The sequence below is a fragment of the Rhinoderma darwinii genome, chromosome 1, assembly GCF_050947455.1.
Source record: "Rhinoderma darwinii isolate aRhiDar2 chromosome 1, aRhiDar2.hap1, whole genome shotgun sequence".
Classification (NCBI taxonomy): Eukaryota; Metazoa; Chordata; class Amphibia; order Anura; family Rhinodermatidae; genus Rhinoderma; species Rhinoderma darwinii.
The window spans coordinates 392,640,281-392,659,006 of NC_134687.1; the positions used below are offsets into that span (position 1 = coordinate 392,640,281).

The 18,726-nt window shown below is 40.8% G+C and overlaps 1 protein-coding gene across 2 annotated transcripts in view; it reads right to left on the bottom strand.

Annotated features, from left to right (window-relative positions):
- Positions 1-2,549: 2,549 nt before the first annotated feature.
- The window catches only part of FANCC (FA complementation group C), a 334,367-nt gene continuing 318,190 nt past the window's right edge, over positions 2,550-18,726 (bottom strand). For both annotated transcript variants that reach the window (XM_075852374.1, XM_075852382.1), the window contains 3 exons: positions 15,114-15,288; positions 8,782-8,988; positions 2,550-3,014 (listed from right to left, as the gene is read on the bottom strand). In XM_075852374.1, the coding sequence (XP_075708489.1) occupies positions 2,883-3,014; positions 8,782-8,988; positions 15,114-15,288 (514 nt within the window). In that variant the 3' untranslated portion in view covers positions 2,550-2,882. The remainder of the gene's footprint in view (positions 3,015-8,781; positions 8,989-15,113; positions 15,289-18,726) is intronic.

Genomic DNA, 18,726 nt, shown 5'->3' on the forward strand with positions numbered 1-18,726 from the left:
ATTTTCATTTAATTATTCTTTTTTTTAGTGTTTCTTCCTAATTTCTTACTATTATGAGGTTCTCCATTTTTTTTGGAAAGCGATATATGTAATATATGACATCTTTATAGTCAAGGAATGTATAACCTACATTGTCTGTATCGTTTTTATTTTTAGGTTGGTAATATATGATATGCAGGATTCTCTGATGATTTTAGAGAAGAGAGTATATAACACATGTATTTTGTCTTTATTAATATAACTGTATGCATTTTTCTTATTTGCACATTAACAGAGGAATGATCTGTTTAGGTATGGGGTGAAAATCCTGGCATCCTTTGTATCCTATTTTTCTATTCTCTAATATATATATATGTGCATCTTTTACATTTATCTGGGGTTTGCTGTGACTAGTGTTGCAGAGTCTCTGCTCTGGTCGTCGATTCCGACACACTGCACCGTCTCCCCAGTAACGATAGCATTTGAAGGCCCGGGACGGTATTCTCGCGCTACTTCGGGTCGCACGCATGCGCTGTTGACCAGACGCGTCACTGTCCCAAATCATACTACCTGTTTCATACAGCGACAGGTAGTATGGTGACTTGAACACTCCTCCAGTACCCCTTGATAAAGCCAATATGCGAAACGCGTGTCGGGGAATTCCTGGGCATACAGATTATACCTCAATGGGTAAGGCACTTTGTCTTTGATACCTCATGGGACTGTTTCTTTTTGAACTAGGGGTTGAGATCTTCTGCCATTTGGCACTTAATACTATAAAACTGCTTTGGTTTATTTCACTACATATACGTAGTATCTTATTGCTAGCCTTTTGACGTGTAGCTAACATTACCCCCCCCCCTTCCCACCTTTTGTCCTCTGTGGATCTACAAAAGGTTCTTTTTGCACTGTTTGCAAATACTTTCCCAGTAGAACCTCTTCCCGTATAGCCATCTTTTGCACTATGCAGTTTTTCCTTGTTTTTTAAACATGTCCCAGATTAGGTACCCTATACTCATTTGACTATGCAATTGACATATTTTCTGATTACTGTGATATACATTTGTATGTGATATACATCGTTGTGATATTGATGTCCTTTATCTGTGAAGCACCTATACAGTTAATCTTGTTTGAATCTCCTTTATATTTTATATTCCCCATTTTTTGTGATTCAATAAGATTGAGATTTTCTATTTTTCATACTAATAATAGTGCATGACTCCTTGTTCTCTTTTGTATGCATATGACCACGGCATTTAAGTGGTTAAACGTCTGGGATTGGAGTTATCTTCGATCCCAGCCATTGAAACAGGATGTCGGCTGTAGAGTACAGCAGGCATCTGCCGCTAATGGTTAGAACTTTTTAGGTTCTAATTGCAGTGTATGTCCAAATGCAGGAAGGGGTTAAATAAAATCACTAGAATCAGTAATTTATGGTTACCACAATTGTTCCCTACTAGTGAGATTAAGGCTTCGTTCACATCTGCGTCGGGTTCTGTTTATGGGTTCCGCCAGACCTTTCTGTCAGAGGAACCCATGAATGGAAACCAAACGGAAGCCATAGCTTCCGTTTCCATTACCATTGATTTCAAAGGTAATGCTTCCGTTGCTAATGTTTTTCGTTGGTCTCCGTTCCGTAAGGTTTCTGGTTTTCTTGGGCGGAATCAATAGCGTAGTCCACTGCGCTATTGATTGCGCCCAAAAAACGGAAACCTTACGGAACGGAGACAAACGGAAACCATTAGCAATAGAAGCATTAATGCAAACAAAAAACTATGGTTTCCCCTGACGGAAAGGTCTGACGGAACCCCGGCGCAGAAGTGAACGAACCGTAATATTTTGTAGTCTATTTCAACTAAGCTGTGTAGGACATACGGTATCAATACTATGTAAACAAAAACAACAGGTGTCTAGATTTTCTTCCACATGAATTTCAAAAGGAAATAAGCATTGTATTCAATTATTATAGTATACAAATAATAGTTTTAGAATATACATCAATGGAAATGTTCCAGGATGTTCACCACTGATTGACTGGCATGTAATGCTCCCTTTCTTTTTAAAGGAGAGGTTCTTCAGCAGCTGCAGTGTGTATTATACAGTACTGTGTCCTAGCTGCTGAAAAACAACATAATACACACCTCAGATGATGCTGATCTTTTTGAAAAGGATGAAAGTATCAATATTCAATCTTCAATCTCAAATATCAATCTTCGTGGACAGAAAGTTTTCAATAGAGGTTCTGCAGAAGCTGAGTTGTGTATCATAAGAAATGATATACTCTTTACTATAAATTATAAAGAATATTAGATGCACTCTTCCTGTGCTCATATATCCACGGAACTTCTAATATTCTTATCATTTACAGGGGGGGGGGGGTACATTATCCCATATATAATGCCTTCCTGGAAATTGTATGTTGGAGCTTACAGTGATCAAAGAAGGGCTTATATTCACTTCCTATCTGCACGAGGTCAAGCTAAAAAAAAAATACTCTGAGTCATCGCGCACTAATGTTATTATTCCAAACTACACTTCATTCAGACACATCTAATAGTAAGTGGCCATTCTAGCACAACATTTATTTTATTTCAAGAGAGATACAAGTAATCTTAAAGAAATATTCACATTAAATCATTTGAAAATAATCCTGCTGAAATGTCCAAATCACTCATTAACATTAAACTGCTCACAAGCAACTTCCTGACATCTGCGTCCTAAATAAGCAAATCTATTGAGTCAAAGCTGTGAATAAACAGCTCCATTTTCATACAGGAAAAAGTGACATAAATGAATCAGTTTGCCAAGAGACATCAAATTTCTACTGGCCAAAAGAGAAGGATAGTAGCTGTATACAGTGATGTTACAAGACACATCAAGTCTTGTTTATCTGATTCATATTATAAGTCTTGCAGCAGTTTGAGCACTATCGTGATTATCTTCTGGCTTTCCATTCCTGGAATATCAAGTCTGCTTAAAGTACGAGCCAGTACGTCAGAAACTTCACTGGCAGCTTCCTGTGTCTGAGTCATCTGAGAGAGAGAGGAAACAAGTAACATTATCCTCAAATGCCTTTCAATATTCCACAAACAAATATGCAGTGTGCTTTCCCAAATGCTAATAAGCCAAAATATGACCACAACACAAACAATTTTCATGTTTCTAATTAACTTCACAAAGTAAGAGCTGGCTCCCCACAATTTGATCAGACCGTGACCTTCACTTTTGTTCCAGAAATCAAAGGCTTTGCAACCAAAACTGGAAAATAAATATAGCAAAAAGGCAAACAAAATCTGTCAAATAGTACATTTTCATAAAAAGTAATTTACTCTTTTCCCAATTTTATATTGCGATAAAAAGCAGAAACTAAATAAAACAAAGAATTACTAGAAAGTCAGCAATTCAATCTAATCTCTACAAGATACCGAATGTGCAACATTTTTTTAAAGAATTGAAGCAGCTAAAAAACAAATTTTAGAATTTAAGATACCATCTTAGTTGTAAAGAAAAAGCTACATCCTCTACTGAGATTTGTTGTATGAATTCAGGGACATTTATGACATATTCAAGTGAATACTCCATGTGAACTAGGCCTTAGGATCCACAGCTGGCATTGACTTAAAAAACAGCAACGAAATGGCACGTGTAAAACTACCCTCAATCTCCTCATTCCTTAAAGGGGTTTTCCGGAACCAATTAATTCAATCCTGTTAAACTAAACATGTCAAACCAAATCTTTTTGTAATGTACTTGCGTTTGAAAAGCTGTTCCTAGCGGTGTATCTCATCTTCTATCACGTGATGCCTCGCTAACCCGAAATCCTAACTTCCGCCACAGCTCCGACCATGAGCTCTAACTTCAGTTTTCCGGCAGTCTGAGTGTGCGGTCGCGTCATAAATGACGTAACTGCACACTGTGTTACGGGGTTGTACAATGTTCTCTTACTCCTATTCAGAGCATGCATGGTTGATACACACTGTGTCCAACACGCATGCTCTATTCCAAGGTTCAGCAACCTCCCGCACCCATGCCACAGCTGGCACGTGGGGCCTTGATCTCTGGCATGATCTCCCCTTGTTCAGCACCGTTGTATGCTGCGGCGCTGAATACAGAGAGAGACTCAAGGGCAGAGCGGATAGACACAGAGCCAGAGCGGGGGGGGGGGGGGGGAAACAGTGTCAGAGCGGAGAGACACAGTGGCAGAGCGGGAGAGACAGGCGGAGAGACACAGTGGCAGAGTGGGGAGACACACTGGCATACTCTACCCGTGTTCAGCACCGTTGTATGCTGCGGCGCTGAACACAGGGATAGACTCAGGGACAGAGCGGATACACAGAGCGCCAGAGCGAGGAGACACAGTGGCAGAGTGGGGAGAGACAGGGGCAGAGCGGAGAGACACAGTGGCAGAGTGGGGAGAGACAGGGGCAGAGCGGAGACACAGTGGCAGAACGGGGAGACACACTGGCATGCTCTCCCCATGTTCAGCGCCATTGTATGCTGCAGCGCTGAACACGGAGAGACAGGGGCAGAGTGGAGAGACAGAGGGGGAGATCAGGGAGGCACAGGGGCACAGCGGGGGGAGACACAGGATCTGCGTGGGGAGAAAATACTAGGGGAGGAAACATCGGCGCTTTGATTCATGGGATTTGTAGTCTTTATTCACAACAGGAAACAGCCGGTCACAGCAAAATAGCAATGTAAACAAACTGGAAAATAACCTCAAGGAGCGTAGAATGAAGAAATTGAGTAATAAAAACAGGTGGGGAACATAGGTTGAACAGAAGTAACAAATATAAATGTTTATTAAATTATAAAAACTATGTTGGAAAAAACCTTTAAATGGGTTTTCCCATCGGGGACATTTATGACATATCCACAGGATATGGAACATAGCACCCAAGGAAATATGTATAGCTACCACGTAATTTAAAAAATAGAAATCTTTATTAATGATAAATAACAACAATACATGGTATCACAACAATAAATGTATAGAGCCTGGATAAAAGAGATCACATGCTGAGAGCAACATCAGTACGGTGTAGATGTTAATTATACCCAAGGACTAACAGAACAACCCATCTCAGAAATGACATCCCATATACTACCTCACCACTAAATGCAAAACTACTAACATGCAGCAATGACCAAATATATCGATGTATAGCTATAGGTACAAAAAGGTGGAATACGACTGGTAATGAATATGTATAGCAAAGCCAAATTGCAGCAATGCAAGACTAACCAATAACAAGGCTAAGTGAACAACCAGGAGAATATATTAAAAAAAAAAACTTACCCAGAGTCATGGTAGAGGAAAGAGGGAAAAGTCAAGAGATGTGGCACAAAATACCGCCTCAAGGTATATGGGACGTCATTTCTGAGATGGGTTATTCGGTTAGTCCTTGGGTATAATTAAAATCTATACCGTACTGATGTTGCTCTCCGCATGTGATCTCTTTTACCCAGGCTCTATACATGTATAGTTGTTATTTATCATTAATAAAGATTTCTATTTTTTTACATTACGTGGTAGCTCTACATATTTCCTTGGGTGCTATGTTCCCTGTGCTTCTAGGTTGTCTACTAGTTTTGTAGGGAACCCCTTTTTTCTTTTGTTGAGGTTCTTTGTAGGTTTATATCCACAGAATATGTCATAAATGTCAGATAAATGCGGGTCCCACCTCTGCGACCCGCACCTATCTCTAGAACAGGGCACCCTAAACCCCGTTCTACCTCTCTGCGGTCCGGCTAACTCGCGTGCTTCCTGATCATGAAGAAGAAAACAGCGTAGCTCGCTGAGCTAAGCTGTTTCCGTAACTCCCATAGTAGTGAATGACAATTATGGAAGCAGCGTAGCATGCGAGCTACGCTGTTTCCGGAACTACCATTCAGTTCTATGAGACTTACAGAAATCACACGCTTCAGCCGCAACACCGAGGTTTAGGGGTCCCCGTTTTAGAGACAGGCCCACCTATGGGACCCGCATCTACCTGACATTTATGACATATGCTGTGGATATAATCCAAAAAATTCAATATTTGAAGCAGCACAAATCCCGTTATCAGGAGCGGTGTCACGCTGTAAGATCAGACAAACCCAGTCTGATGTAATGTAATCTTCATAAAAAGCGTGGTGAACAGCAGCACACGTCTCCCAAGTTTCAATCGTCTCCCAAGTTCTTTTATTGGTCAAACATCCAGTAAAAAAAATGGCAACGTTTCGACCCGTGACAAGTGGAGGGTCAGAGGTGGAACCGCGGAAAGAACGGACATGGTGCTTTTTTTTCCCCGCGAGCAGCTAAAAGTTGCACGGGAAAAAAAACGCCTCTGCCTCCCATTGAAATTAATGGGAGGTGGTTTCGGCTGTTTTTTTTTTTTGCACTCATTCTGACGCGGTCTCCGCATCAAAATCAGCGCCAAAAAACTCAGTGTGAACTGGGCCTAAACGGAGGGGAATAATATAGGAAAGATTCTACTTTCTTAAGGTTGGGTTCACACTGAGCATTTTTGTTGCCTTTTAACGTGCATTTATGTTTTTTCGATGATGAACTCCCATTGAGACATGGGAGGTAATTTATAAAAACAAAAAAAAGCATGTTAAAAATGAAAAAAAAAAAACACAATGTGAACCTAGCCTTCCACTCCTAGTTGTGGCTTAAAAAACAGCATTAAAAAAAGTGCACAAAAATCGCATGTGTGAAAGTACCCTTAATTGTGCAGAACTAATTTTAAATACTCCTAGATGATGGTATAAATCAACTATATGGTCAAAAGTATGTGAACACCCCTTCTAATTATTGAGTTCAGGTGTTTCAGCTACACACATTTAAAAATCCCATCCACACGCTGCTGTAAAATTCCATGAAGAAATTGACCAGCGGTGCAGATTTTTGAGACGGCAGCATGTCAAATTATGCTGCGGAATGGATGCATATTTGTTGCGGACTTTCCACATTGAGTTTAGTGTGGAAGTCAAATTCTGCAACAAATAGCAAGTGTTGCGATTTTTGCTGCAGAAAAACAAATTTGCAGAAAAAATTTCAAGTAAGAGTCCATTTAAAAAAATTAAAATTTATACTTACTGCTCCTGGCGTTCCAACAGCGATGCGATCCGTCTGGTCTCAGCGCTGCCGGCATCCTGGGATGACCTTTCATCCCATGTGATCGCTGCAGCCAATCACCAGCTGCAACACTCACGGGATAAAACGTCATCCAACTCCGCCCAAAAAGTCTGCAACATATCAAACATGATTTATGTTGACTTCTGCCAGAATTCCCTGTGGTATCTGGGTCGGAGTTGTTGCAGAGTTTTCCGCAGCTATGACGACTCGTGTGCAGGGGGCCTAAATGGGTTAGTCACCATCATTCTAAATGCATAAAAGTCTAGCCAAACAGTTACTGTGCTTATGAAAAGAGTATGGGTATGTTCACACGCAAACTCAATAACGTCTGAAAATACAGAGCTGTTTTCAAGGGAAAACAGCTCCTAATTTTCAGACGTTTTTTAAGCCACTCTAGATTTTCTCTGCGTTTTTTACGGCCGTTTTTGGAGCTGTTTTCAATAGAGTCTATGAAAAACGGCTCCAAAAACGTCCCAAGAAGCGACCTGAACTTCTTTTTCGCGGCCGTTTTTTTACGCGCCGTTTTTCAAAACGGCCGCGTAAAAAAACGGCTCATCGGAACAGAACACCGTTTTTCCCATTGCAATCAATGGCCAGATGTTTTCAGGCATTCTGCTTCCAACTTTTCAACCGTTTACGGCCCGAAAAACGGCCGTGTGAACATACCCTATATGTTGCTATTTTTTCATTTTATTCCTATCCCACATGCGTTTGTTTTTATTGCTACTGCAGGATTCAGTGTGAGAGCTAATTAAATTCAGAAAATGAGTGCCTTCCAGCGTGCCTCACTCCATCCCCCCTCTAACTTCATAAGCGTCTCCTTCTACAGTACATCAACAACAGTTCCACCCCAGAGTCTGATTCTACTGTGCATACACTAGTTCAGGACACATGCGCAAACATTAGGGATAGAGGTGAGGGAACATAATGCCATGGATGTGTCGATCACATGGCACATCACCTGACCCCCTAGCCAGTCATTAGAATTAACGTGAAAGAAGCTGATCAATTTTGGATCCCACACTGTTTAAACGGGGAGGGTCTGCAGTGAATTGCAATGATGGCACAAAAGAGTTAAATACTGTGAACTGGTAAGTTACATACATTTTTGTAGCAGGTTAGGGTCCTATTACACGGCCCGACCAGCACCGATCAACGAGACAGCTCATTGATCGGCGCTCGTTTTTTCACATGGCGCTATTAAAAGTAATGTATGGAGACGAGTGCTCGTTACTCTGCTCGCTCGTCCCCATAAATTTCTATCATGTTGGCAGTGCATCTTCCTGTTTACACATGGAGATGTGCTGCCGACAACGATAATATTTTAGGCTGCGTAACTGATACAATTAGCTGATGAACGAGCGTTTGCTCGTTCATCGGCTGATCATTGCCCTGTTTACACAGGGAAATTATCAGTTTTGTGAACGCGCGTTTTCCCGATAATTGGCCGGTGTAAAAGGGCCCTTAGTATAAAGAAGCCAACCCCTTTAAACATGGCACTGTCAAAGAATGCTACCTTTGACACAAGTCAATTCATGAAAATTCGGATCTGCTAGACCTGCCCTAGTTAACTGTAAATTATATTATTTTCAAGTGGAAGTGTTTTAAAATCTTACATGCCCACTATTAGCCACTGTTTCTGGTAGCATAATTTCTTGTTACACATTGACACTTACATGAGAAACACAATCCTTGGCGACACTGTGCCACTCGGGACAGAATACAATGAAAGTGACACAAAGATGTCTAATCAACTGTCGAGTACATGGGTGCCATGTATTTGACTTATTTTCATCAGCAAATAATTTGTAAAACGAAGTGGCACAAATGCTTGCACTTCTCCGCAGTGACACCAAGAATTCATAAACAGCTTTCGCTTCAACCTAAAGAAAATAAGACATTACAATGATTAATTTGTATTGATGAAGGCTTTAGTGATAGCAGGACCTAAAGCATGTAGACATCTCCAGAAGAAAGTTCTGTAAATAGTTAATTCCAAATGAGGGATTAGTGACTGCTGAAATTCACATTAGAAAGTCAGTAGACCATTCACTTCTAGAAGGAAAGGCAGATTTTAGCCATTAATGCACATGAGTTGACATTTAACTCTGAAAAGGCAAAAAGTGAAGGGCAGGCATTTCTTTAGTGTCTACAATTAAGCTGTCAGGGCATTTAGCCAAATGTTGTTTTTTTTTTTTCTAAGATAAAAAACTGATGAAAGACCCATTATGGATTGCAAAATCGTAACCTAAAAAATAGGAAAACTCAAGGGAAATAATTTTGTACAGAGTACAAGGAATACAGAAGATCTAAACTTGGATTATTTAGGAAGTATAAAATATATATTATTTTACAGGATAACATCAAATCACTACATTGAAATGCCACAATTTTAACATACGTGTGCTGCGAATCTTCAGGAAGAAGGTATTAACCTGGGTTTTTAGAAAATAATTAACCGGTTCAGGACCGGGCTATTTTGAGCCTTCAAGACCAGATACCATTTAGCCATTAGTTAACCAGTTCAGGACCGGGCTATTTTGCGCCTTCAGGACCAGACACCGTTTAGCCCTTTTTTAGCACGTGATAGTTAAATGGCTATAACTTTTTTATTTGTTGGGCTAACGACGTGATTTTTGCGACGTTTTTTCCGTAGACAATGCAGGTTTCTTTTTTTATCGTTTTTATACACACCTTTTTTGCTATTTTACAATTTTTATTCATAAAGTTTGAAAATAATTTTTTGGTAATAACATAGTTTTACCCTAAAATAGACCTTTTATTTGTGATCGTCATTGTCTGCCGTAAATGTTAATATATTAAGATGGTTTTTTTTGGAGTGGGTATTTTATGTGTATTTATTATTTAATTTTTTTTTGCACTTTACTTTACTATTTTTTTTATTACTATGGTCTGTTCCTCAAAGGTCAAAAAAGACCTTTGGGGAACTTTATATATTTTTTTTCTTTCTCTTACACCATGCTTTTCCACTGTAACTGCACAGCAGCCCCAGTTACAGGGGAAATCATCCCTCTCAGGCCTCATTTACACGAGCGTGTGCGTTTTGCGCAGGCAAAAAAACGCAGCGTTTTGCGTGCGCAAAAGGCACTTGACAGCTCCGTGTGTCATCAGTGTATGATGCGCGGCTGCGTGATTTTCGCGCAGCCGCCATCATAGAGATGAAGCTAGTCGACGTCAGTCACTGTCCAGGTTGCTGAAAGAGTTAACTGATTGGCAGTAACTCTTTCAGCACCCTCGACAGTGAATTCCGATCACAATATACAGCAACCTGTGAATAAAAAAAAAACGTTCATACTTACCAAGAACTTCCTGCTTCCTCCAGTCCGGTCTCCCGGCCGTTGCCTTGGTGACGCGTCCCTCTCTTGACATCCGGCTCCAACTCCCTGGATGACGCGGCAGTCCATGTGACCGCTGCAGCCTGTGATTGGCTGCAGCCTGTGCTTGGTCTGTGATTGGCTGCAGCTGTCACTTGGACTGAATTGTCATCCCGGGAGGTCAGACTGGAGGAAGAAGCCGGGAGTTATGGGTAAGTCAGAACTTCTTCTTTTTTTTACACGTTCATGTATATTGTGATCGGAAGTCACTGTCCAGGGTGCTGAACCAGTTTAACTCTTTCAGCACCCTGGACAGTGACTGTCTCCTGATGTCGCGTACCGGAAATTTTTTTGCCGGGTTCGGTCAAAACGAGTTCGGCCGAACCCGGTGAAGTTCGGTTCGCTCATCTCTAAGACACTCCGTTTGGATGTTTGTAAACAGAAAAGCACGAACTTAAATGGGTCGCACGGACGTATATCACGTTCGTGTAAATGAGGCCTCATAGTGACAATTGTCACTAATAGGGCTGTGCTGGGTCTTGTAAGACCCAGCAGCAGTCTCTCAGTAACGGCACCCGGCGAACATGTGACCAGTCACATGATCACCGGGAGGAATAGAGACAGCGCCGCTGCTGCTGCCTCTATTCCTATACACAGCGTTCATTGAGCGCTGTGTAAAAAGACATCGGAGAAGACAGAAGCAGCGAAAGCTGCTTCTATCCTCTCCTCAGGGTCCCCGACAGTCACTGACAGCCGAAGACCCGACATTCAGCTGCCCGATCGCGCGGGCAGCAAGTTAAAACCCGAGCCGTAAAAAGTCTATGGCTCGGGTTTTAAGGACCCTGACCGCTGGCCGTAAAAATACAGCCAGCGGTCGGGAACCAGTTAAATGACTATCACTTTTTTATTTGTTGGGCTAGCGACGTCATCTTTGCGATGTTTTTTTTTTTGTAAACAATGCAGGTTTCTTATTTTTATCTTTTTTAAACACATGCTTTTCGCTATTTTAGAATTTCTAGGCTTAAATTTGAAAATAGTAAAAAAATATGCTTTTTTACATTTCAGCTAATTTTGTCTGGTAATAATATAGTTTTACCCTAAAATAGACCTTTTATTTGTGATCGTCATTGTCTACGGTAAATTTTGATATATTAAATGTCTATTTTAGGGTAATAGGGTCAGGGCTAGCGTTACGACAATGATTGGCGGGGGGCACATTTTCTTTTGGGCGGATATTTTGTGTGTATTTATTACGTTTTTTTGCACTTTATTTCACTTTTATTTTTTATTATTATGGTCTGTCCCTCAAAGGTCAGAAAATACCTTTGGGAGACTTGCCATCGTATAGTAACTATTGTCACTAATACAGTAGGGCTGTGCTGGCTCTAGCCTGCAGCAGCCTGCCACTAACGGCATCCCGGCGATCATGTGACCAGTCACATGATCACAGGGACCAATAGAAGCAGCGGCACTGCCACTATTCTATATACAGCGCTCCTTGAGTTGGATAATAAAGCATTATTGTGGTCACAGAATAATGAATTCACAGAACACATAAAATAGTGGTATTACATAAAAGAATTCAAATAAACAAAAAAAATAACTAGAATTTTAACCCCTTACCGCCTCCTGAAAGAGCCTAATTTTTTACATGTGTCATTTTATGTGGTAATAACTTTGGAATGCTTTTTCTTATCCAAGTGATTCTGACATTATTTTCTCATGATACACTGTACTTTATGTTAGTGGTAAAATTTGGGTATGTTCACACGTAGCGTAAACACTGCTGTTTTTCCGCAACGGATTTATTGCAGAAAATTTGCAACGTATTACAGTAGCAGCAGAGTGGATGAGATCTGAACAAATCTCATCCACACGTTGCATAAAAATTCAATGGGGAGGTAAAACCTGCAACAAAAAGCAAATGTTGCGATTCTTGTGGCGGAAAAGCTGCAATTCCACCACAAAAATTTAAACTCAGAAAAAAAAAAAAAGCTTTTGTTTTTTAAAATGAATAAAAAGGTTTATAAGTTCCACCTGGGTGTTGTCATAGCGATGCTTTTTTCTGTTCTCTGTCCAGGCTGGCCTCCTGGGATCCCATGTGACTGTTGCAGCATCATTCCAGGAGGCCGGAGTGCAGGGACAACAGAGGGACCCGTTGCCATGACAACAAAGAATGGGGTAAGTATAAGGCCTCATGCACACGACCGTAAAAACTCCCGTTATTACGGGTCGTAATTACGACCCGTAATAACGGACTCATAGACTTCTATTGGCGACGGGTGCCTCCCCGTTTTCTCACGGGAAGGTGCCCGTGCCGTTGAAAAAGATAGAACATGTCCTATTTCAGGCCGTAATAACGGCACGGACAGTCCATAGAAGTCTATGGAGCTCTCGTAATGACGGGTGGCTACATGTGTGCACCCGTCATTACGGCAGCGTTGCTAAGCGACGTCAGTAAATAGTCACTGTCCAGGGAGCTGAAAGAGTTAACTGATTCAGCACCCTGGACAGTGACTACCGATCAGAATAAACCTGTAAAAAATAAAAATAAAAGACGTTCATACTTACCGAGAACTTCCTGCTTCCTCCAGTCCGGTCTCCCGCCCGTTGCCTTGGTGACGCGTCCCTCTCGACGTCCTGGATGACATTTCAGGCCATGTGACCGCTGCAGCCAATCACAGGTCAATCACAGGCAGCAGCGGTCACATGGACTGCCGCGTCATCCAGGGATGTTGGGCTGGATGTGAAGAGAGGGACGCGTCACCAAGACAACGGCCGGGTAAGTATGAATTTCTTTAACTTTTATTACAGAAAGGGCTGTCCCTTCTCTCTATCCTGCACTGATAGAGAGAAGGGGCTGCCGATTAGTGCAGTGCTATTTTGCCGCCAAAAACGTGCCCGTAAATACGGGTGGAATACGGGTGACACCGGACCCATATTTACGGGCACGGGTTCGTAAATACTGGTGCAAAACGGGTCGAATACGTGTGACACCGGACCCGTATTTACGCCAGTATTTACGGGTGGGAAAAAATACGGTCGTGTGCATGAGGCCTAAACTTTTTTTTTCCACAGCGGACATTCCTTGCGGGATCCAGGAAAGATTCGCTGTGTAGTTTTACGCAGCGTATTTGCCCTATTTGAACATGGCCTAAAACATCCTATTTTAAAAACTGCTCCTTTTAAAGAATTCAAAACAGCATTTGGTAAGTTTGTTAACCTTTCGGGCGTTTCACTGGAATTAAAGCAAAGTGGAGGTGAAATGTCACTTTTTTTGCAGATATTTAATTTTAATCCATTGTTTTATGTAACACGGAAGTAGTCAGAACAAGAAATACTGCAGAGTATATCTTGCTATATTTTTTTGAGGATGTACAAAACTGTTTACATTTTGGAGTTAAAAACATACATATGGACCTTTAGGGTATGTTCACACACACTAATTACGGACGTAATTCGGGCGTTTTTCCCCCGAATTACGTCTGAAAAATGCGGCTTGAAAGCGTTGATAAACATCTGCCCATTGAAAGCAATGGGCTGACGTTTGTCTGTTCACACGAGGCGTATATTTACGCGCCGCTGTCAAATGACGGCGCGTAAATAGACGCCCGCATCAAAGAAGTGACCTGTCACTTCTTGGGGCGTAATTGGAGCCGTTATTCATTGACTCCAATGAAAAGCAGCGCCAATTACGTCCGTAATGGACGCGACGTTCAAGCACCTGCACATGCCGTTACGGATGAAATTACGGGGATGTTCTCTCCTGAAAATATCCCCGTAATTTCAGCCGTTACGGACGCTGCAGTGTGAACATACCCTTATACGGACGTGATACAGACTCTATACGAATGAGAAAACGTTCCTATGAATTAGGCTTAACAAACTTTCTCTTCAACCTAAAAAAAAAAATTAGCAATAAAAAAAGTAATATAAGTACACCTTTGTATGTTATTATTCTAGCATTTAAAATTCTACTGTGGATCAAGAAGACATTGCTTTAAACAACTCACCCTTTGGAAATAAGGCGATGCATGGAGCTACAATTCCCTGAGTGGCATTCTTTTAATATTATTTTATTAAATCTTATGAAAAAAGGCAAATAAATAGTGTTTAGCAAATACTGTACTTAATTAAGAGTCATCATCATGGGTGGTCCATAGAATTAACAGATTCAAATCAGTGCTGGGAAAAGCTAACTTCATGTTCCGATACCAAGGCTCTCATACACTCTCTTATGCTTACAATCCACAAATAGAATGAATGTAACTATTTCAACTTTAGAGTTTAGTGTGGAAGAAATTTGTGTATTTTGACACATCCAATACGCAAGAAAATATCTCCTTCGCTTTACAGTAGCAGTGTAATCTTTAAAGCCTAAATGACAAGTTTGTACTACTATTGTATAATATAGGACATTTCGACAGGGTAAAAAGCGACCTACTGTGGTGTCTATATAGAATTTATGAAGCCAAGAATCCTCCACTATATATATATATATATATATATATATATATATATATATATATATATATATATAAAAGTATGTGTATATATGTGTATATATGTATATATATATATGGTATACTTTTATAACAGTGAAGCACTCATTACCCTTTGAGGATCGTCAAAATTTTCGTGCCAAACACAGGCTGCTTTAGAGCACAACCTACCATTGTTCTACCTCTGCTTTGGCTCTCATCGCATGGATTGTAGTAAAATGCCAGAAGCCACAGCAGGTCGTCTGAAATTTCAGGGTCTGACGTCAACAGCTGCTCTGCTGCAATGTCCACCCATCCTTCTAAACGGATTAGCAAAAACCAGGATTGAAAATCATTCTCTGGAGAACTGGAAAGGAAATAAATGAATCATTACAGAATGTTAATAGAAATATAAAAAAAAATGAGAGAAAAATACATTTATTCTCCCTGAGATGATCTCTACAAGACATTGACAAGACATAAAATCTCTTTCAAACTAAATTCAACTGACCAGGCAGGTATCATATTAAGAAACATAATAAAGTATTAAAGAAAAAGGATAGAAAATATATTAATACCTACAGCCTTATTACGGCCGTATTCTGCGGTCCGGGCTCATTGAAAATAATGGCCTCGGCCATGTGCACAGCACGCGATTTGCAGGCGACTCGCGGCTGACAGTCTACCAGCCGTCCCAAAAAAATGACGGCCGGCCGTCCGGATCTTCAGCTTGTGCTCCCATACAAAGTATGGAAGCACGGCCTTTTAAATGCAAAAGATAGGACATGTTCTATCTTTTGCGGTACAGTTCTACGGCACGGACACCTATCCGTTGCGATACGGAAAGGTGTCCGCGGCCAATATGACTGAATGGATCCGAAATTGCGGACCTTATTACGGTGCTCAATTACGGAGATTTTTTGCGGTCTTGTGCATGGGGCCTTAGGCTTGTTTCACACGGCACGGAAATGCTGCAGATTACAATACCACCAATGTGGATGAAATCTCATCCACATGCTGCAGAGCATTTTCCACACGGAAATAAGAACATGCTACAGATTTTTAAATCTCTAAATCTGAGGCAAAATCACATGCGTATTCTGCTGCAAATTAGTTGCGGAATTGCTGTGGAAAAATCTTTTTTTTTTAAAGTTACTTATGTTTATTATATTTTTTCCCAGAATTACAGCAAGATGAATCAGGCAAAGCAGACTGACTTACAGCTGCTGTAAATGTGGGAAGGAGTCACACACCCCTCCCTATTTATGGCTACAAGCCAGGAAAAGGTGTTTTCAAATTGCCATTTTGGGAGTGCTTTTACAATGGCAGCTGGCAGAAGCTCTAGGACACACCAAAAGGCTAAGAATGATGAAAGTCAAAGAGGGAGACCCTGTGGTGAATGACTTTTCAGTTGACAGGTTCACACGGCGTGTATTTGACGTGTTTTTTTTGGCACATTTTACATGTCGAAAACCACATCAATAATCGCTTGATTACTTTTAATTTACATAAATGGGAAAACGCACTATTAGAACATACAACGCGGTTCTTTTACACACGAGTTAATAAGTGTCGAGTCAATTCTTCTGTATGTAAAACACGCCAAATGTTCCCATAGTCAATGGGAGTCCTAATCATGCGCCAAAAAATTAGCAAAAAGTGCACACAAAATGCATAAAAAACACGCCAACAAAGCGTCAAATGCTTGATTACGCTTCCAATTTACATCAAGGTCAAAGCGAGCCGTTAGTTTTTTACGCAAGCATTTTTAAAAAACATGTTGCGTAAAAAAGAAGCTTTGGATCAATTCTTTGGTGCATAAAATGCGCCAAATGTTCCCAGAGTCAGTGGGAGTCCTAACTATGCGCTCAAAAACGTGCAAAAAACACACAACAGAAAATGCAAAAAAAAAGTGTGATGGCTCCATAGAAATGAATGGGTCAGTGTGCTAACCATTATAAAAACGGATTGAACACTGAAGCATTTCACTGAAGTGTGCTTGAGGTCTAACTTTATTTTATTTGCAGGTTCCGCTGGACCTATTGGACTACGTTGTAGATTCGGTGGACTACTGCGATGATCGACTTTTTAAAAAAAATAAAATGGTTAACGAGGATTGCGTGGAGATTTTTTTTCAATAAAAATGTTTTCTTATGTCTCTGTGTTTAATACTTTATTAGCGCCTTAGTAATGGACGTCGTCAAACCGACAACTGCCATTATCCAGGCACTAATACATTATTACAAAACAAAAAAACTTTGATCATCGCAGTAGTCCACTGAATCTACGACGTAGTCCAATAGGTCCAGTGGAATCTGCAAAACAAAAAACAATAAAGTTAGCAATATGAAAAATATAATTATTTATACTCACCTACAGCGGCTTCTGTCTCCTCCCCTGCACCACACAAGCACCCCCCCACGCAAACCAACAAACAAAGTACCCTACACGCACCCCCCACAAGCACCCTGCACACATCCCCCCACCAGCACACACCCCATCATAAGTATCCTGCACACAACCCCCCCCCCCAGCCACCCCACATCCGCACCCTGCACGCAACCAGGGATTTTGTGTGTGTGTGTGTGGGGCGCTCGACGCTGATTCCTCAAAACTGCTGATAAGCGCCTATGAAGGATCAGCGGTGGCAGTGTGCTGCTGATCCTTCATAGCCACCATTCAGCCGTTTTGAAGGAACAGCGACAGCACAGCTGCTCCGCCGAGTACCGCCCCAAACATGCAACCGAGCCACACAACCCCCACCACACAAACCCCCCCAGCGCGCACATACACACACCTTACCTGCATTCGGCCGGTCTTCACCAAAATGGCGCCGGCTTTCCCCCTACAAACCAGCTTCTATGCTGGGTCGCTCTGAACTGCGCATGCGCAGTAGAGAGCTAGACGGCAGAGGCAAAGGATGTAATGAACGGCTCCCGTTCATTATGTCCTATGCACTGTAGCTGCCATATTTCATCTGTGTATGTGTCGTTAAGAGACACATACACAGAGGAAAGAAATCATGGCAGCCCCCAGTAGTGTAAAAAAGTATTAATAAAAAAAACATTTTCTGCGAAAAAGTAAATATAATATTTTATCAAATAAAAACACAAATTAATAACATTAAAAAAATCATGACACCTTTCCTGTAACCCTTTAATGACCAGCCTATTTTAAACCTTAATGACCAAGCTATTTTTTAAGTTATTCCATCGTCGCATTCCAAGAGCTATAGCTTTTTTATTTTTGCGTCTACATAGTTGTATAAGGTCTTGTTTTTTGCGGAACAAGTTGTGTATTCTAAAAACACCATTTTGGGCTACATATAATTTATTGATTAACTTTTCTTAATTTTTTTTGGTGGGGGAATAGAAAAAACACCAAAATTGAGACACTTTTTTGACGCAGTAAATCTACAACGTTTATCGTGTGGTATAAATAACACAATAACTTTATTCAGCGGGTTGTTACGATTGCAACAATACTAAATTTGTATAGTTTTTGTATGTTTTACTACTTTTACACAGTAAAAACACTTTTTTTTCAAAATTATTTCTTTTTGTGTCTCCATATTTGAAGAGCCATAACTTTTTTATTGTTCCGCCGATGCAGTTGTATGAGGGCTTTTGTTTTGCGGGATGACTTGTAGTTTTTATTGGTACCATTTTGGAGCAGATGTGACTTTTTGAACACATTTTATCACATTTTTTTTAAGGCAAGATTCACAGAAAACAGCAATTTTTCCATTGTTATTTATTTGATTTTTTACTGCGTTCAACGTGCGGGTTAAATAATGTAATAACTT